General features: G+C 33.9%; 1 protein-coding gene across 6 annotated transcripts in view; it reads right to left on the minus strand.

The window, feature by feature from the left end:
* Positions 1-22,681, minus strand: part of FSTL5 (follistatin like 5) — an 812,423-nt gene that overhangs the window by 270,236 nt on the left and 519,506 nt on the right. For all 6 annotated transcript variants that reach the window (XM_005556204.4, XM_005556203.4, XM_005556206.4 and 3 more), the window contains one exon: positions 1,789-1,955. In XM_005556204.4, coding sequence (XP_005556261.3) covers positions 1,789-1,955 — 167 coding nt within the window. The remainder of the gene's footprint in view (positions 1-1,788; positions 1,956-22,681) is intronic.

Below are 22,681 nucleotides of genomic sequence, written 5' to 3' on the forward strand. Positions count from 1 at the left end.
AAAAAAAGAAAAGATAAAGTGTAGAAATGACAACCCATAAAGCAAATCCACAATGATTCTGTCAAGGCCTTTTTCTCTCAAAGTATCTTAAATGCTCCTGAGAAATGTGCTCAATCTTCTTGGCATCTTAGAGAATTAAGCATTATTCTCCAGATAGTCTTTGAGAAAAGTTTCCACATATATGCAAACTCAGAAAACTCCATCAAAATAAGAAATGATAAAAATTGAAGAAGCTCTGTGTTTTTGATATATTCTAGGACATTAAACAAAAACATTAGGAAGATGCAACCAATAGGAGTTTGGGCTTCCATCTCAGGCCTGTGTTTTAGGGGTTCTTTATGAAGCAGCCAAGAATAAGAGGACAAGTGATGGCTTTCTTGAATGAGGATAAAAAATATGAAAGAGAATATAAAACTTCAAAATCACTAAAGCAAGGGATTGCCCCACCTCATTTCCACAGATACCCCATAAGCACACAATTTTTACTTTTCATCTTGTAGGATAATGTTCACTTTTTGATGCTCACTTTAAACAGAAGCATGGAAGGAACAGGTGATTGCCCTTGAGTTTGTTTCTGTTTTTGTTGCACTTTTGAAGCTATACTTTATTGAATTGAGTTTAAATTCTGAATTTCTAAAAATGAACCTGAGTAGAAAAACATGTTCTTTCATGCTAGGAAAATATATTTTTGCTTTGATTAATATTTCTCATTTCTAATACATTATGACATGTTGAAAGCAAAAAGTGTCTTTATTGTCTTTTGATTTTTCACAAGCTATAGGCTGTTTCTCAACCATAAGAGCATCAAATACATATTATTGATAATTATAGATATTCTGACAGTCAGACCTTTGACCTGCAAACATTATTTTCAGAGATGATTAACCAAGAGTAGTAGAGTACAAAGGCTTCTGAGCACTTTTTTTTTCTTGACCTACTCATTTATTGAGAAACTATCCAACTCTTACTCAATAATAATATAGATGATTTCATGGGAGTTGGTATAGTTCCTATTGCCTAGTGAACACATGACCCCAGATCAACCAATCAGAGAATTACATTCTTGTACTTATAGTAATTATTTCAGTGAAAGCTACGTGATGCCATACAAATCTGTGATCTTTCTAGAATCTGTTTCATAAGTATTAGAACATTATTAGTAAGTAACTATGTGAAGTATTAGTTTTTAAAATCCTTTCTTATTGAAAATTAATATATGTACATGTCAGAAATGCAAAAAGTGAAAAAGAGTATCTATTAGAAGTAAGTCTAATTCTATCTTGATCCTATCCTTATCCTTAGAACCAACACTGTGAATTATTTCATATAAATAGTTTTAGAAATTTTCTACAAATTAACAACATATATTTTTAGGTTCATAGAAGTATTCTGAAAGATAATAGGATATTTTAACATAAACACATATAAATATTATATTTTCATGTTAGCACATATAAATCCGCCTCACTGATTTCTAATGGCTGTAGATTCCTATTACATAAAAACAAACATATACTTATACATACAATCACATTTCCTGTTGATGGCATCTTAATTTTTCCTTTTACAAAATTGTGAAGGTGAACAATTTCATACATATGTACTTGAACACACATAAAGGTCCAAAGGACCTATAGTAAACCTCTCAGTCAGTAGATTAGATATAGCAATGTTCCAATAATTCTCTTGTACTCTACATCCAATTTTCATTAAGCTCCCCTGACATCACAAAGTCTAGCATATATATGAAATATATACATTATAAAGCAACTCTATTTATGTACTCACATTGATGTCTTCCAAATCTAAATTATTTAGAATAATATTGTTCCTTTTCCAGATAATGGGAGGTCTCAGGGTTCCTTGAATGGCACAGCTCAGAACAGCACTTTGTCCCACAGTTGCTGCAGTGATGCTTAGTTTCTGATCTTCCGGCAGACTCAACTGGATCACTTCTGTGAAGATAAAGTGTCAGTAATGTTGATGAACATGTAGTTTTGTAAGGTTAAGTAGTATAAAGCTACTGAATACTAGTAATTAAGGCTTTTAATTTGAATGAAAGGGAAAAAAGCTTGTGATGAAATGAAAAAAGAGAAAATTGTTTCCAATAAAAGGTCAGAATGACATTTCAATTTAATTGATTGACAAGCATCCTCATGAGGCACAGAACTATTAAGCATGAAATGAATATCAGAAGTAGAGTTATAATAAGCCTGGCAGATTGCACCCAAAAGAGAGATAAATTATTTAACTGCCAAATCGACATGTAGTGTGTCATTGGCATTGAAATAAAAATGATGCTGTTTATTCACTGATAGATTTATATTGTAGGTTAGGTGAGATCATTGCTGGCTGGCTTCAGAGAACACTAGCACCGTAGACTGGGTAAAAGGCATCTTTATGCTGGAAAACATGTTGACTCTGAAGGCATAAGATTTGTTTGGGAAGTTGAAGAAGTAAAAATCTGAAGTCCACCGACCAAACAGCAATTAAGTAGAATTCTATCAGCTGTCTTTACCAGATCGCATTAGTATTGAATAGTTATTTCATGATTCTTAAAGTCAAATATCATATTTTAACTAATGAGTATACACATTTCTGCTGGTAATTTCTGCCAATGTACACATTTCTGTCTATTGCTGGACAACTTTATTTGAAATCTGGATCTGGCTTTCCTTTTTGGTTTTCAGATAATCCTTACCAACTAGGAGAATTATCAACTGTATCATTGTCAATTTTTATGAGAGATGACTAGGATAATGTCTATGAATTCTGCATCCATGTAAAAACGGCCCTTTTATTTCCTGTTGACATTCACAGACACGAAGTTTTCTACATTATGATTTGAGTCTTGTAGTTTGACTTTGCTCACAGTCTTGACCACGTTAGAAATACCACAATTTCTGACTTAAATGTCGATGTAGATGAGTGAAATAATTGTCCTTTGTCCCCTTGTTAAGGTTGTGATATTTGTCCCTGGGGTTGAGTGAGGAAAGTGGTGCCCTAACTTGTAATTAATATGATCATGTGCAATAACTGCATTCTTCTTGAGAAAGCCCGCTCCCTCCCTCTCAGCATTCTACCACATTGTCTCTATTTCTTAATCCTGTCTTCCCTTTTAGATGCTAATCAAGTGAGTGTCATAGAACATAAATATCTCATAAAGAGTTATTTGGTTTTTGGTATCATCACAAATTGCAATGCCAAACATGACATATGTGTTTGGATTAAGGGCCTGGATTAAACATATAATCCACCACCCCCTCAACACACACACACACGTTAAATGTTGAGTGATTTGGGGTGTTATCACCACTGGCTGACACCTCATTATCTGATAAAATGAAACAGAAATATACTCACACTCCTATTCTGTTATATAGCATCTCACCTCTAAACCTAAAGTCACGTTTATTTAAGTTATCGTTGTTTTGTGTTGTCAAAGTGAACAGGAATGCTCTTGAAATTGTAAAATTCTACTAGAGAAAGACTCGGCCCAGATTCATTATTTGGTTTGTTACATCACCCAAAATACAGACAGAAAATCAGACAGAAATGGGTAACAAACATCTTGTCCATTCCTTTGTGTGAGAATCTAACCTTGAATCAGATTTATCCATATTACCATTTATTTCAATGCTTCCTGAGTAATAAGAACATAGGGAAGGCCAGGCACGGTGGCTCACACCTGTAATTTCAGCATCTTGGGAGGCAGAGGCGGGACGATCACTTGAGGTGAGGAGTTCGAGCCTGGCCAGCATGGTGAAACCCCGTCTCTACTAAAAATAGAAAAAAAAAAAAAAGCCAGGCATTGTGGCACATGCCTGTAGTCCCAGCTACTCAGGAAGCTGAGGCAGGAGAATCTCTTGAACCTGGGAGGCAGAGGTTGCAATGAGCCAAGATCATGCCACTGAACTCCAGCCTGGGCATCACAGTGAGAATCCGTCTCAAAAAAGAAAAAAAAAAAATGGGGAATATTTTCAGTCTGTTTTAGATTAATATATATTCTGTCATATACATACGACATGTCTCTGTTACACATCACATAGGTGTACACATATAAAACAACACATACACACACACAGAAACATAAACACACACATACACTCATACAGATATATATATATGTAAATAAGTTAAAAATTATTCAATTACTTCGAAACACTAAAAGTTGAAATCTGCAGACACAGTGTTTATGTCTTTGTTTAATGTTACAAACTAACAGAAAATGAGAACATTATAAAAGTAATGGCATCATGTAGAGTATCATGTAAGAATTATTAATAATTTCCCATTTACATTCCTGAATTTCAGCTTCTGGTTCCTCATTAAATTACAGAGGAGATAATGGGACATCTGGTTCTAAAAACAGCATGTGAACATTGGCTCTTCTGCCATTTAGAAATACAATTGCTACTAAGTTACCCTGGAATCTCTTCACTAACCTTCCGCATCTGTTATTAAGTCCTAGGCCATTTGAATTAGTTGTGCTTTTTATAGTTATATATTACAATGGTAATTAGATAATATAATCATCTTAGAATAAATGCTGAGATTTGGCATAACATTATGTGGGCAATCTTTCTAAAATGTATTTTTTTAGAAGATGTGTAATTAGAATAAAGATTATTATTCACTAGGAATATTAACATGCACAGAAAAACTTACTTTTTAATTTTATGGCTACATTTTAAAATGACTTTAAATATATTTCTTGGTAATACTTATTAAATAACTATATATTTGATAATTTCTTAGATTTGTTTTCTGCATATTTCATGCTGTATGTTTCACCTCTTCACTACTATGTTGTATAGAAAAACTACACCAAGCCAATCATGTTCACTGGTTACATCTCAAAATCAAATGGCCTTTTCCTGAAATAAATTTAGCAGCGCATTTTATTTTAGCTACAGAATTGCCATCCCCATCTTCACTTGTCTTGTAATAGTTATTAAGAAGCACAGATTAGCACAGATTTAATATTACAAGTTAAAAATGTTAAACATTTTTATTCTTAAATTATATCAAGAATGCTTGAATGTTGAGTGAAATGCTTATAAAATGCCAAAATTATAAGTTTTATTGATACATGATCATTATTTCTAGAAATGCACTACTATGTAAAACAATAACTATGAATCAAGCTATAATCCAATTTAAAAATGATTTTTTATCTATTATTTTAAATTGCTTCTGAGTGTGTGTGTGCATTGGAGTGACTATAGTTGCTACTTTAAAAACAAGAATTTTGAAACAAAATATTGAAAACAATCTTTTATTAACTATAGTTAATCCATGTTTTCTTGGATATACATTAATAATGACTTGTTTCATTTTATAGCCTTCTATATGCAAACAGCTTATGCTAGTTATGTACAGAAACTATCTTTGCAACAAATAGCACCAATCATTTTATGCCCCTCTGCATTCTTTCTGCTCTAATGACCTCAACATGTATCATGTGTGGAGAGTCACCTGGTGCCCTAGCAAAAGGTAAAAACATATAGGCTAAGTATAACATACGGTACTGAGTGTTTTGACACACTTCAGCACTTCTTTCCTTTATAAACTTTGCCTCCTCTTGGAAGCCCTCTCAAGTATTTACAGCAAAATTTTAATGATTTTTTTTTTTTTCTGATCTCACATTATGAGGACTATTACTACCTTTTTAATCCAGCTTTTGTTTTTGATTACTTAGGGAAGTTAAGAGGCAAGTAAAATAGTTTCACACTGTGAATGCTTCTCTATGCTTTCTCATTTTTACTACTTGGCTTAGAGAAAAACTAAGAGCTTGCTTTAAAGGAATGAAATATTTGAAGTGTCTGCTAGAAGAATCTGAAGCCAAAGACACAAGTACAGTTTAGTACAACTTGCAGCATGATTAGTGGGTATTTATAAGGCATTGATTTCAATAGCAACTAGATCCTACCAGTAGTAATATAAATTTGGGTAAAAATATGTAATATTTTTTAAGTTTTTTTTAAGTTCAGGGATACATGTATGGGTTTGTTACATAGGTCAACGTGTGTCATGGGGATTTGTTGTACAGATTATTTCATTACTCAGGTATTAAGCCTAGTACTCATTAGTTATTTTCCTGATCCTTGCCTTCGTCCCACCATCCATGCTCTAATAGGCCCCAGTGTGTGTTGTTCCCATCTATGTGTCTATGTGTTCTCATCATTTAGCTCCCACTTATAAGTGAGAATATGTGGTATTTGGTGTTCTGTTCCTGCATTAATTTGCTAAGGGTTATGGCCTCCAGCTCCATCAATGTCCTGGTAAAGAACATGATCTTGTTCTTTTTTATGGCTTCATAGTATTCCATAGTGTTTATGTACCACATTTTCTTTATCCAGTGTATCATTAAAGGGGATTTAGGCTGATTCCATGTCTTTGCTATTATGAATAGTGCTGCAATGAACCTCAATTTGTGTGCATGTGTCTTTGTAACAGGATAATTAATATTGTTTTGAGTATATACCCAGTAATGGGATTGCTGGATCAGTGGGAGTGTGAATTAGTTTAACCATCATGGAAGACAGTATGGCAATTCCTCAAATACCTAATATTATGTGATTTTAACACATATAGAAAAAGTGAAATATTATGAATATTTGTGAAACACTAGTTTAAAAAGGATGATTTTAGAAGCTTTGATTAAAGATATCTTTTAAAATCGTAAGAAGAGCAAGAGCAAGCTTTTCATAACCAAAATTCTGCTCTTCTAAATATCGATATCTTTGAAGTCCCTAACTATAGACTTATGTTAAATATTTCATTAAATCTGTTTAAACACTAGACTCATCATCTTATTATCCTCATCACACCTATTATTCCTTATAGGAATGAAGTCTAAATTTTGTCAATAATGTTTCCTAATAACGGATACTTTACCTTTCTCTACTTCAGTAAAGAAATTGCTAATTAAATGCATATAGTAATATAATATTAAGCCAGAAATAGATCAAAAAAAGAAATTCACTTAGAAAGTGGAAATGGAATAAATTAATTACTCTCATAATAAGATAACCACAATTACTTAATAACAAGGTTTTTAAGTAACAAGAAAATTCTGATGGCATATTTTGTCAGGAAATAGGTGACTTCAAAATAAATGGTAATGCTTACATAATGTAGACATGTCAAGATATTCACAAAGTTATTATGATGAAATGCTTAGAATCTTCAAGACAAAGTATCTACTTATTAAATATTATATGCTTTTATTATAATTAGTCTTATAAAATTAAAACAAAACAAAATTTAAAAGGTCTAGAAATTTTGTTTTGGTAACAATGGACTGGATAAATTGGACACTCACAGAAGAAGTGACACCACAGCAAACAAACATATAAACAGTATGAACTAAATACAAATAATTTATTCTTAAAAGCATTAGAGAAATATCAGGAGAGTGATGAACTGCCCAGTCTATGTTCCGAAGAGAACTGTAACTGAGAGATGAGATTACACCTGGAATTGCACATTCCGTTGAGGATTTTTTTCATTTTGAAGAGATAACAGCGATACTTAGATGTTATTATGTGGCTTATTGTTTTCCAGGCATATGGGATAGGGAAAATAATGGAGTGTTTCCATCTCTGTGCTAGGACTGTAAGATGCCACCATCTACAACTGAAAATATGGACTGCAGCACGCTGTTACCTACATATCTTAAACAAAATCTCTCTGGAGTAAGTTCATATCATTGTATTCATCCAATACTTGCTATAAATAATTTTGTATTTATAATACCCAGAAAATTATAAACTATAATATGGCCCACCAAAAGAGAAGACAGCATGATGAGAAGGAGCAGAAACAACACATAACAGTAAAAATAATCCAATAAGATTGTAAGATGTATTATGTTTATGAAAACAAAATTCCAGGTTAGAAATTTTGACCGTAAAAAATAGAACTATAAACATTACAAGTTTGTGAAAAATCAACTAGAAATTATAAAAGTAAAAGCTATACTAACTGAAATTAATAATTAAATGTATGTACTTAAGGTCAGATTAGACACAGCAAAAAAGAGAAATAGTAAGCTAGAAAAGAGATTAAATGAAACTTCACAGAATAAAAAGCAAAAACCAGAAAAGGTTAATGAAAACAGGGTTATTTTGAATCCCAGAAAGAGAAAACAGAAAAAAAATGGAGGAGAAGTAATATTTGAAGAAATAGCAGCTGACGGTTTTCCATAAATGTAAAAGACACCAATCAATAGATTGAAGAAGCACATCAAATTTCAAGCAAAGCAAACAAAAAACTAGACTAATTCACACTGAGTCAGTGTATTAGTTCATTTGCAGGCTGATGATAAAGACATACCCGAGACTGGGGAGAAAAAGAGGTTTAACTGGACTTACAGTTCCACATGGCTGGGGAGGCCTCAGAATCATGGCAGGAGGTGAAAGGCATGAGTGGCATGCCTTACATGGCAGCGGCAAGAGAAAAATGAGGAAGAAGCAAAAGGGGAAACCCCTGATAAACCCATCAGATCTTGTGAGACTTATTCGCTATCAAGAGAATAGAACAGGAAAGACCAGCCCCCATGATTCAATTACCTTCCCCTGGGTCCCTCCTACAACATATGAGAATTCTGGGAGATATAATTCAAGATGAGATTTGGGTAGGGGCACAGCCAAATCATATCATTCCTCCCATGGACCCTCCAAATCTCATGTCCTCGAATTTCAAAACCAATCATGCCTTCCCAACAGTCTTCCAAAGTCTTAACTAATTTCAGTATTAACCCAAAAGTCCACAGTCCAAAGTCTCATCTGACACAAGGCAAGTCCCTTTCTCCTATGAGCTTTTAAAATCAAAATAAGCTAGTTACTTCCTAGATACAATGTGAGTGCAGGTATTGGGTAAATGGAGCCATTCCAAATGGGAGATATTGGCCAAAACCAAGGGGTTACTTGGCCCATACAAGTACAAAATCCAGCGGGGGGGGTGGGGGGTGGGGGTGGGCGTGGGGAGGGGGCAGTCACATTTTAAAGCTCCAAAATGATCTCCTTGACTCCAGGTCTCACTTCCAGGTCATGCTGAAGCAAGAGGTGGGTTCCCATGGTCTTGGGCAGCTCAGCCCCTGTGGCTTTGCAGGGTACAGCCTCCCTCCCAGCTGCTTTCACAGGCTGGCATTGAATTTCTGCGGTTCTTCCAGGTGCATGTTGCAAGCTGTCAGTGGAGCTACCATTCTGAGGTCTGGAGGACAGTGACTCTCTTCCTACAGCTCCACTAGGCAGTGGCCCAGTAGGGACTCTGTGGGGGGGCTCCAACTCCACATTTTCCCCCCACACTGCTCTAGCAGAGTTTCCCCATGAGGGCCCTGCCCCTGCAGCCAACTTATGCCTGGGCATCCAGGCATTTCCACACAGCCTTTAAAATTTAGGCAGACGTTCCCCAAATCTAATTCTTGACTTCTGTGCACCCGCAGGCTCAACACCACATGGAAGCTGCCAAGGCTTGTGGCTTCCACTCTCCAAATCCACAGCGTAAGCTGTACATTGGCCCCTTTCAGCCATGGCTGGAGCCGGTAAGACACAGGGCATCAAGTCCCTAGGCTTCTCACAGCACAGAGTCCCTGGGCCTGACCCAGGAAACCACTTGTTCCTCCTGGGTCTCTGGCCCTGTGATGGGAGGGGTGGCCTTGAAGATCTCTGAAATGGCCTGGAGACATTTTCCCAATTGTCTTCGGAAAAAACATTATGCTCCTTGCTACTTATGCAAATTTCTGCAGCTGGCTTGAATTTCTCCCCCAGAAAATCGGTTTTTCTTTTCTATCACATAGTCAGGCTGCAAATTTCCCAAATTTTATGCTCTGTTTCCCTTTTAAAATGGAATACTTTTAACAGCACCCAAGTTACCTTTTGAATGTTTTGCTGCTTAGAAATTTCTTCTGCCAGATTTTCTAAATCATCTCTCCCAAGTTCAAAGTGTCACACATCTCTAGGGCAGGGTCAAAATGCTGCCAGTCTCTTCGCTAAAACCTAACAAGAGTCACTTTTTTTCCAGCTCCCAACAAGTTCCTCATCTCCATCTGAGACCACCTCAGCCTGGATGTTATTGTTCATATCACCATCAGCATTTTTTTTTTTTTTTTTTTTTTTTGAGACGGAGTCTCGCTCTGTCTCCCAGGCTGGAGTGCAGTGGCCGGATCTCAGCTCACTGCAAGCTCCGCCTCCCGGGTTCACGCCATTCTCCTGCCTCAGCCTCCCGAGTAGCTGGGACTACAGGCGCCCGCCACCTCGCCCGGCTAGTTTTTTGTATTTCTTAGTAGAGACGGGGTTTCACCGTGTTAGCCAGGATGGTCTCGATCTCCTGACCTCGTGATCCACCCGTCTCGGCCTCCCAAAGTGCTGGGATTACAGGCTTGAGCCACCGCGCCCGGCCCACCATCAGCATTTTTGTCAAAGCCATTCAGTAAGTCTCTAGGAGGTTCCAAACTTTCTCACACTTTCCTGTCTTTTTCTGAGCCCTCCAAACTGTTCCAACCTCTGCCTGATACCCAGTGCCAGTCGCTTCCACATTTTCAGGTATCTTTTCAGCAATGCCCCATTCTACTGGTACTAATTTACCATATTAGTTTTCATGCTGCTGATAAAGACATAACTGAGACTGGGAATAAAAAGAAGTGTAATTGGACTTACAATTCCACATGTTGGGGAGGCCTCAGAATCATGGTGGGAGGTGAAAGGCACTTCTTACATGGCAGCACAAGAGAAAATGAGGAAGAAGCAAAAGTAGAAACCCCTGACAAACCCATCAGATCTCCCGAGACTCATTCACTATCACGAGAATAACATGGGAAAGGCCGGCCTCCACTATTCAATTACCTCCCCCTGGGTCTCTCCCACAGCACACGGGAATTCTGGGAGATACAATTAAAGTTGAGATTTGGGTGCAGACACAGTCAAGCCATGTCAGTCAGTCACTTAACAATGAAATTAAAGAAAATTAGGAACACTCAATTTACCAATGTAACAAACCTGTACGTGTACCCCTGAACCTAAAGCAAAAGTTTTTTGTTTGTTTGTTTGTTTTTTAAAACGGATATCAAAGACAGAGAGAAATCTTAAAATTTTGCAAATTAAAAGATACAGCCTGCCTATATGGTAAGGAGAGTTAGACACATAACTGATTTCATCAGCAAAAGTAGAAACAAGAAAACAGTAGGATGATATATTGGAAATTATGCAACAAAATAAAAACTGATCTTAGAATTTTATAGAAATACATAAATATTATAATAAAATTAACATATTTACAAAAAATAGAAGAGTGAACGTTCATGTCTAGGAAACGTGCCTTAAATTCTAAAAATGTTCTTCAGACAGAAGAAAAATGATTCTAGATGAACACTCACAGATGCAAGGAGTGGAAAGCAAAAACATAAAATAAAATAAAAAAGAAGAAAGGAAGAAGAAGAAGAAGAAGAAGGAGGAGGAGGAGGAGGAGGAGGAGGAGGAGGAGGAGGTGGTATTTAAATATGAATGTTAAAGTTTAACAGTAAACTTTGATAGTTCAAGAATGCCAGATAATATAAAATTTTATTTACATAACATTGGGTAGAGAAAGATTTTGTTAACAAGATACAAATGAATTCACCATAAAGAAAGTGATTTATAACTTTGACTACATTACAATTTAAAATATCTATTCTTCAAAAGATACTATTAAAAAACCAAAAACACAAGTCACCAAGCAGAAGATAATTGCCACCCACAAAACTGACAAAAATCTTGTATTTCAAATAAATTATTCTACACATCACTAAGAAAAATTTAAACAACTCATTAACAAACCAATCAAGAAATCAATAAAAGACTTGAACAAGTGCTTTATGAATTAGTCTATATGGCTAAGAAAAATCTGAAAATTGCTGAACTAACTATGCAATTAGGAAGATGAAAATTTAAGCCAAAACCCTTCAGACTGGCTTGAATTTATCTCTAATGAGAATAACTGTTGAGAAAAATACAAAGCAACATAAATTCTTATATATGAAATTTATGTATCTATAAATTCTTACACACTCATGAACAAGAGTATAAATGTATACATAAACTTGCTCCATTAGTAAAGGAAGCCTCATCTAGCAACCTTTCCTGGCCAACCCATTTCCAAGGACCAAGTTAGCCACATCCCTTGCAGAAGCTTAGAGTTATGACATAGAAAACGCAGAGAGTTTAGCTGTTATAAAGAGATGACAGAAATAATAACACGTAATTTTTAAGGACATCTTTAATATACAGGACAGAGAAGAAAAGAGAAGAGCCCTATATGGTGAGAAAACAGTATGATAAGAAATAGGATAAAATAATCTGGAGTTTACTCTAAGGAAAAGAGGCCAGCAGAAAGAAAAGTTCTGAATATAAAATTGAGAAAATAATTATTTCTGCCAAAAGTTCTGAAAGTAATTAGAAGAACTTATAATCACAAATATAAATAAAAGCATTTAGCAACTAGTTCAAAATGGTAGTTTCTTCCTATGCTATTAGTGAGATTGAGAAGTTATAGAAATATATGAATAAAAGACTTTTCAATGAAAGTTTTTCTGTAAAACAATGAAGAAAAAATTCTTGTGAAAAATTGAAATTTTGTTTTTTTTATTGTCATTATAGTCTCTTTCTATAATAAAGATGGTACAATACTACAGACAAAACTATATTTTGATATTAATTCAAGCAGTTTTACATATTGACAATACTGAATCTCACTTTCTTTTTTAATTCATTACTTGGACATTCTTTTAGTGGTCTTATAAATATACAATTGTCTTTCAGGGTTCTGTTAAATTTCATTTAATTTTTCTCTTTCAAATGAATTATATAAAGTTGAATTTTAAACTAAAATAATAAAGGAGCAGTCTATTTATTCAGTGATATGCGTGACACACACAACTTGGAAAACAATTCTTTTTTATGTAGAATAGTTTCCATGTGAAACCTGACCTAACAAAAACTGTACTAACAGAGAGAATTGGGTGGCCACTTAAAGTGGTCAAGTTAATTTTAACTTTATGAGTTGGAAAAATTCAAGGATGCAGATAACAGAATGACTTTAACATTACAAGTATGTAGGTTGGAATAGTAAGGTATTGACTTTGCAAGGTTTGTTATATTAAGTTTAAAACCTCATTATAAGTGAGTTACTCCTTGTAGGACATAGGTAAAAGAAAATAATTGTGTGTATTAACTGAATACATATCATCTGCTAAGCATTTTCCAAACATTTGATTCATTTAACTTTCCTAACTGCCCTATGAAGTAGATACTGATTCTGATTTTTATTTTTATTTTTCTACCTGTGATGCTCTCATGTGAAGAAGAGATAGTTAAAGCTTTATTAGCCATCTTGTGATCATGAATGGGAACATTCTCAATGCATTAGAGATGAAAAATGCAAAGATGGAAGGACTTCAAGTCCTTCATTATAATAGGTGAGAAGGGAGAAAACAATCATTTGAAAAAGAGTCAGGCATTGAATACTTATATCAACAAAGATGAAAGATTGAAAATCAATCATCTAAGCTTTCACTTTGGGAATAAATAAAAATAACAAATTAAATCCAAAGTATGCAGGGAAAAAGAAAGAATGAAAATTAGAACACGAAAGAAATAAAATTGAAAACAAAAAATCAATACAGAAAATCAATGAAAACAAAAGTTGGTTATTTGAAAGATAAAACCAATAAGCCTCAAAGCAGAGTAACTCAGAAAAAAGAAACTAGGCAAAATTACCAACATCAGAAATAAAATACAGTGTTATTACAGATCCCATAGACATTTAAAGGATAATAAAAGTGGCACAAAAAATTGTGTGCCCACAAATTTGATAACCTAGATTAAATGGACCAATTCTTTGTAAGACACAATCTGCTAAATCTCATTTAAGTAGAAACAGGCAATCTGAATAGGCTTATACTTATAAAAGAAATCTCATTACTTATTAATCACCTTCCCAAGCAGAAAGTATCAGGCCCAGATGTATTCACTGATGAATTCTACCAAACATTTAAGGGAGAAATTGTATCAATCCTCTACAATCTCTTTCACAAGATAGAAGAAGAAATGCTTTCTAACTCATGCTCTGAGACCATTATTACCCTAATACCAAAACCAGACAATAGCATTACAAGAAAACTGCAGAAAAATATCTCTTCTAGGCATAGATGCAAAAATTCTCAACAAAATATTAGCTAATAGAATCCAACAACATATGAAAATGATTATACACTATGACACTTTGGTGTTTGTCTCAGGTATGCAAGAATGAATCAACATTTTAAAATCAATTAAATGTACTCATCACATCAACAAGCTAAAGAAGAAAGCAAAACATGTGCAAGATTTATATAAAAAAATTTAAAGCTTGGATGAATTTATTAAAGGAGTGAATAAAGAGGGTGGCGTGGTGGCTCACGCCTGTAATCCCAGCACTTTGAGAGGCCAAGGGAGGTGGATCACGAGGTCAGGAGTTTGAGACCAGCCTGACCAACATGGTGAAACCCTGTGTGTACTAAAAATACAAAAATTAGCTAGGCGTGGTGACACGAACCTGTAATCCCAGCCAGTCAAGCAGCTGAGGCAGAAGAATTGCTTGAACCCAGGAGGCGGAGGTTGCAGTGAGCTGAGATTGTGCCACCGCACTCCAGCCTGGGTGACAGAGCGAGACTCTGTCTAAGAAGAAGGAGAAGGAGAAGTAGAAGGAGGAGGAGGAGGAGGAGAAGAGGAGGAAGATGAGGAAGAAGAAGGAGAAGGAGGAGAAGGAGAAGAAGGAGAAGAAGAAGAGATAATCCATGCTCATGAAAACAAAAACTCAGTGTTACCAAGATGCCAGTTTTTCTCCACTTCATCTATAAATGTAATGCAATCACAGTCAAAATTCCAGCAGGTCATTTTGTGGATATCAATAAACGAATCCTGAGGTGTCTAGAGAGGCGAAAGATCAAGATGAACCAATGTTGAAGGAGAAAAACAGTATTAGAGGACTGATACTACCTGACTTCAAGAGTTACTATAAAGCTACAATAATCAAGATAGTGTGGCACTGGTGAAAGAATAGACAAATAGATCAGTGGGACAGAGTAGAGAGGCCAGAAATAGACCCAAATAAGTATAGTGAACTGATCTCTGACAAAGAGAAATGACAATGCAGGGTAGAAAAGTAACATTTTAAACAAATTGTTCTGAAACAAATAAATATTCACATTAAAACAAAATGACACTAGACAAAAGCCCTACACATTCAGAAAAACTAACTAAAACTAAATCACAGACTTAAATATAAAACAGAAAACTATAAAAATCCTAGATGATAATTGGAGAAAACTAAATGACCTTAGGTTTGGTGATGACCATATATTACATACACAAAATAATACTGGTTTATTTTTCATAGATGCTAATTAATAACAAGAGGAAAACCAAGACCATTTATAAACCTCAGGTAAGGTAGATCATAAGGTGTTTATACTTTGGTTATATTATTACATAAAAATTAAGTGTCCTTAAGGTTGTATTTAAATATATGTACACAAGAAAAAAAAGACATCAAACATAATGATGATCACTGTTTTACTTACAAAAATATCAACTAAATGTTAAAAAATGTCAGGTATGTTTTTCTGTATGATTTGTTGGTGTAAATACTATGTTTGATTTAAAAAAAATGACATTATATTCTAAATTTATGAAATATTGAATGCATGAAATACAGAATTAACTTACTATCTTTAATATATTTTTTAAGTTTTGGTATTTTCACTTACTAACGAAATTCAATGTGGTAGATTGGGAAGAGAAATTGCATATACATATGAAGGAAGGAATCTAATCAGAAGAGTTCACTGTGAATTTTCATTTGTCAGTCAGGATAAAGCAATCAGTTAATCAATACCCATTTCCTATATGTTAACAAATGTGTTCAGTGCCATGTTGAAAAGCTATTACAGATATAAGAGAAGAATATTAACCTGTGTGCATTTCTTCAACTTATCTCAAGGAAACCCCAGGAAATTAATGCTGGCGTCAATCAAATGACACATTATTTGCTCTGTCTTTAATAAATCGAACATTTTTCACTATGGTTTAGATGACAGTTAGTCAAAGCTAAATTAATGAAGTAATCCCTCCATGTGTAATAGAATTTGGGCCTTTCAGACTAAAAAAGACTTTAATATTGTTTGCCTAATTAAAACAATTCAGCTAAAAGAGATTGCTATTTGCCTAATAACACACTGCTACTACTGATAAAACTGAAACTAGGATCCAGAGAATTTGCCTTAACTATGAAGTTTTACAGTGAATGTCCCTTTAGCAGGTTGCAACAAGCAGATGTAAAATATGGGGAATTGAACACTGGCTGTTCATTTTGGCAATTCTTCACAGGGTCCAAAGACTGGGCTTTAGCTATGCAAATCTAGAAACAAATTTAACAATTCATCCAGAATTAATTAGGCTACTGGGGATTAACTCAGCTAATCAGAATCACAGGATACCTTTGTTTATACTGGAATACCAATTTATTCATTTACAATGGGAAAAGCATCAGGTTTAGTAATGAATGTCAGCTGTGAGCCTGGGAATCTTCCTTCTAATGCACAGGTCAAAAGATTTGCAGGATTGATGAACAGAAAATTACAAAAAAGAGAGTCGGCTATTCTCAAGGCAGTCAAGCTCTAATCAGCTAATGAATTGCCCTTTTCAACTCTAAAGACATTTCTGTCTGGAGAGCCTTTCTTTTCTTGTCACTTTCAAGTTTATTGACAAATTCTTAGCTCCTTTTTTCACATTGTGCATATCACCATATGTGTGCAACTAGAGCACTAACTCAGGTAGATTGCAGAAGAGTTAAGTATATATTAGAACCTTCTTTACATCAGCAAAGGTTCCCATGGACCTAGGCTTGGCGAACTATGCCCCTGGATCAAATCTGTTCTGCCACCTGTTTTTGAAAATAAAGTTGTATTGGAACATAGCCATACCCATTTCTTACTGAATTGCCTCTGTTGCTGTCTATGACTGCTTTCTGCTGTATATATGCGGAGCTTAGCAGTTACTACTAAGACCTATGGTATGCAAAACCTAAAATATTTACTCTCCGGGTTTTTACAGAAAGTTGCCTATTCATTGAAACATTACTTTGCTGCTTTTACATTCCTTAGACACATGCAAGTTGTTAAAATATGATCTGTTTATTTCTGCTCATTCTCTCATTCTCTTGGTTCAGAACGCTAAACCTAAGATAATTACATAGAGAGTGCATGAAAATTGCTCTCATTTAGATATGAGTGAGTTCATAAACCACCCCACCACTTAAAAAAATAAATATTTGAGACTTCCGCAAATAATGACACAGGATGAATTTCTACAACTATAACAGTTGCTACACCCAGAATCCAAAACAACATGAAAAAGTATGTACTGTTTGTCTTGTCCAAATGGAATTTCTAGTCCGTGACAGTAGCATCCTACCAGGTCTGACTTCCCAAGTCTGTCATGTAGAAGAATTATCATTCCTTCTCTCTTCTTTTTAACATCCAATCAAAATACGAATTCTCAGGGCACATTCTCAGCCAGAAGGAAGGCAATCTGATTATCCCACGTACATCATTCACAGTACTAATCCGTGAATAAGTTTGATTCTTCAAGAGAGTATTTACATTTTAATAGGGAACATTTTAATTCAAATGTATCTTTAACCAGTAAACTGCTTACACAGTAATACTTTTGAGAAGGAAATCTACCAAGTAATTATTGTCAACTCTTTGCCACCACTTTCTCTCCAAGAAATCAGAGGGACCTAGATCTGACCAAGACTGCCTAAATGTCTCCCTCTGCCTGACTCAACTTCAGACAGGTTTGCTCCTCTGACCTCCGAGAGTATTTAGTTTACAAAATGTGCAATTATAAATACTTTCTGTGCCCCTTTAAGATATAAATCTTCACCCAGCCTCTTGACAGTTTAAGAGCCAGGAATCCCTTTCTCAAAGAGTGCTGGGAGTCAACAAGGAAGATAATGCCCCATCTCAGACTCTGTGAGAGCACAGGAGCCTAAATTCACCAGGTGCCACTTAACAAACACAATTAGAAATCAGCTTTTTGTTTTTGTTTTTTTGCAGGAAGAATGGCCAAATTTTGCATTTCTCCAACATTCATTTTGTTCATGTTTAAGAGAGAGTTTACAAAGTATTAATGAGACTACCAGTAACATCTACTTATGGTTTATAATTCTAGAGATATATAGAATTGAAGAAAAATACAAATTATCCTCTCTTTATTTTCACCTGTCCCAAAGTAAAAAGCCATAAACATAAAATTTTCTCTCGATTTTATCTAAGAAATTTTTAAAAAACCCAAAAAACTGAAAAAAAAAAAGGTAAGGTGTTGATTGATTTAATATAATTTTTTAAATTAAAAACTAAGCATTTCTTAAGCCTACAATTGTTGCCATACAGTGATCATTTTATATCACTTATAAGGCCAGGAATGCATCTTTTCTGAAAATGAATAGACTTTTAATTACTCTAAATATGTACTTATCTTACCATCTTCTAGACATAATTTTTAAAAAATATCACTGCCTTGAAACTGCAGGTCTTTAAATATCCTATGTAATACAGTACTACTGGAAGATTTCCATGAAATTAAATGCTATACAAATGCCTGAGAACTCAGGTTTTGGGCAATTTATCTTTATCATTAAAACAAAGAAGACATGTGAACAATTATGCAGTTAACTCAATGGGAAAAATGCTCTGTATGTTTATTGCTAAAAATAATGTACTGAATTTAAATTACATACATTGAAAATATATTTATATAAATTATAATTCACATGATTCTGCCTGTACCTATCTCAGATTTTCTATGGGACATTTGATCATTTAGAAGAGGAGTTCAGTACAATACATTTGGGCGTTGACATTTTGTGTCTTTTTCTTGCATGTAAAAGTTTTCAAACTTAATGTTAATTCAATAGCTGTAGTAAGTTACTCAATTTCGTAAATACTTGACTATGGTAATGTATCCTGCTCATTTGAAGTAATTTTGTTAACTGTATTTATTAGAAAAATTAAATACATTTCTTCCTTAAATAAGCTACTGAGACAAATCCAAAAGGATTGTAGTAATCCTTGAGTAACAAAAATCTAAACTAGTTATAGCATCTTGTGAAAAACAAACCAAACAGTTATTTTCGGTTAAGTAGACAAAAGAATGAGTACAACTCACATGCAGATCCATTCTAGCCTCTGACACTATATTAATTTCTTTTTGTAATAAATAAATGTTAACAAAGTGTAGATCTAGTGTCAAATGTCATTATTTTTATATTTAAGTCTGAGTTTGTATTATTAATTTTGTGATATGGAGTACATAATTTATTTTACCAGACAGATTTTGTTTACATTTTTAAATGATTATTTTTAAGGATATATATTTATATTCATGTTAAATTATTAATAATACAAATGTTTAAAATTTGTTTTAAATGATACAGTGCATGTAGAATTAACAGGATATTTCAATATAAATTCATAAAATGTCAATAAAAAAGCATTCAAAACTTTGTAATCTGTCTCATTTAAAATTAAGGCCATTTGAAGACACAATCAAATACTATATTACATATAAAATTGTTAATAAGAGTGACTTTATTTGGGTTAGTTACTATTCAGCATATCATTAAGGGAAACAGAGGGGTTACTGCAAAATATAAACAATATAGATTTTCACTATTAATAGAAGTGTTTTTAAAAATGTATTTTGATAACATACTTAAAAACATATTTTAGTAAGAAGCTTTAAAAGCACAGATATATAGATGTAAAAACATATTAAAAACACAAAGATATACACATACATGTGTAAGAAGCTAAAATTTAATGTTTTAAAGCATTTACATTGTAATGAAAAGAAAATATTTGCCAAGAAAGCCTACGTGGGAAAGAATAGAAATGAGGGGGAAAAAAGGGAAGATTTGATACAGCAGATTCAATGCAAGTTATGTACAAGATATTTCTTAATGAGAAATATCTTTATATCCAGCTTTATACTCTGGGTTGACTCAGTTGAGATATCAGTTACAAAACTAATAGCATACCAATAGACATAAAGGCAAAAACCAAGAATATAGATAAAACAGAATACTTCCTAAGCATTTCAATTCACCAGATAGGCATGACTCTAATAGGAATCCTTTGAATCACTTCAATAAAAACTCATAAACATAACAATTGATCAGTGATGATTTACTACTCATTCTCATTAAGAAATATCACACAAGAATAAGACAGAAAAATATCTTGTGAAGAATCACATCACCCATTGGTTTCTTTTCCCCATTGCTGCCCTGGTCTTTGATGTAAAACATACTAAACATATTAGATTGTCTGCATCACTTTTATATTTACATCCCTTCTTGGCAGAAAAGAAGAAAAACACTCCAAGACTCAACAGTCAGAACTGCATAGTCTATCAACATATTTTGGATGTTCTCTAGTCCCACTGAGGCATGACACTGCAGTCATATGACTATGTCACACTGCAAAGTGTCTCTGGAATTGGCTTGTTTGATTGGGACATTACACATTTAAGAGGTACAATGACCATGCTGGGAGTTAAAGTCTGTAACTTAACAGTTTATCAGGAAAAATGTAACAAAGTCTGTCAATGTGCAGTAGCCACAGAGAGAAACGAAGAAGATGCTTTTCAGTCAAGACATACCATACTCTGTTTAGCAGAGAGTTGCATATAAATTCTCTCCCCGGGAGAACTCTCCTGGGCTTTCATGTGCAGTGTTGCCACATTTCTGGGGCTCCACTGGGGATGGAGACCCTCTCTTCCACACAGAGGTCTTATGAATCAGTATCTGAGATTGGCTTTATACTCTGGATTGACTCAGTTGAGATATCAGTTACAAAACTAATAGCATACCAATAGACATAAAGGCAAAAAAAAAAAAAAAAAAAAGAATATAGATAAAGCAGGATACTTCATATGCATTTCAATTCACCAGATAGGCATGACTCTAATAGGAATCCTTTGAATCTCTTCAATAAAAACTAAAAAACATAAGAATTGATCAATGATTATTTAACTACTCATTCTCATTAAGAAATATCACACAAAATTATGTGAGAACATATTTAACTAGTGTTATTCTTTCTATAAAAGTGATAAATACATACATTTATTATTTTATCCTGAATTTGGGCTATAAAAAGTATAACATCATATTCTATTAATAAATGCATCTCAGCTAATATTCTATTTATTTTCAAAATCATAATACAAATGAACACACAACACAATATTTATCTAATATTGCTTAATTATCAATTTAATATTATACCACTCAGATATTAAGTTCACCATTTTGCTAAAATAACAACTTAAGAACATATTGAGTTCAGAGAAATTATATCTTTATATAATTCATTTTTTATGTATCAAAATTCTCATTTAGTAGTTTTAAAAAACAGAGAAGTACTGTATTATCATGAAAGCATACATTTGGATGCATTAATTTACTCTAGAATTCAAATATTAAAATTCTAGTTAGACAAGTAACTGTATTTTTCTCCTGAAGGCATGTTTCATAATTAGATTTTAATACATTACTAAGAAATACTTCTGCAATGTGCTTTAAAGGAAATTTTTTTTTTTTACTTAAACCTGGAACCATAATATAATTTATGCTAATGAGGTGCTATCTCATAGATATTTTCTAAAAATTGTTAATGTATAACTTATATGGATGAAAAAGTCATATTTTTGTAGAAAAAGAAATATTACAAAGGATGTACTAGATTTTAACTGCATTAATTATTATTATAAATGAGATATTACCTTGCAATGTGGCATATTACCCAATATAAACTAATTTGTGTGATACAACTGTAGGAAACAAATCACATCAGATAATTGCAAGCTGGCTTCTAGTATAATTCTGAATTTAAATTTTATCACTTCCTAGTTTCAGAATCTTAGTTTCATCATCTGGAAACTAAAGGTAATGGTAATAGCTATATCATAGAAACCTTGATTGATATAAAATATTTAGTAGGCATTCCACAAACAAAAAATAACAAAAAGTTATTAATATGATTAAACTACTGAACATTACCAATTCAAGTAATTCCAGTCTTATGTTATGATATCTTATTTGCTTAAAACAAACTTAACTGCTGATCAGTGATAGACTGGATAAAGAAAATGTGGCACATATACACCATGGAATACTATGCAGCCATTAAAAATGATGAGTTCATGTTATTTGCAGGGACATGGATGAAGCTGAAAGCCATCATTCTCAGCAAACTGACGCAAGAACAGACAATCAAACACTGCATGTTCTCACTCGTAAGTGGGAGTTGAACAATGAGAACAGGGACACAGGGAAGGGAACATCACACACCAGGGCCTGTCGGGGGTTGGGGGCTGGGGGAGCGATAGCATAAGGAGAAATACCTAATGTAGATGAGGGGTTGATGGGTGCAGCAAACCACCATGGCACGTGTATACCTGTGTAACAAATCTCCACATTCTGCACATGTATCCCAGAGCTTAAAGTATAATACTTTTTAAAAAAAATAATAAAATAAATAAATTAAAGGCCCCCCCCCCAAAAAAAAACTTATAATTATTCACATCAGTATTTG

This window comes from Macaca fascicularis, chromosome 5 (assembly GCF_037993035.2).
Source record: "Macaca fascicularis isolate 582-1 chromosome 5, T2T-MFA8v1.1".
In the NCBI taxonomy this organism is placed as follows: Eukaryota; Metazoa; Chordata; class Mammalia; order Primates; family Cercopithecidae; genus Macaca; species Macaca fascicularis.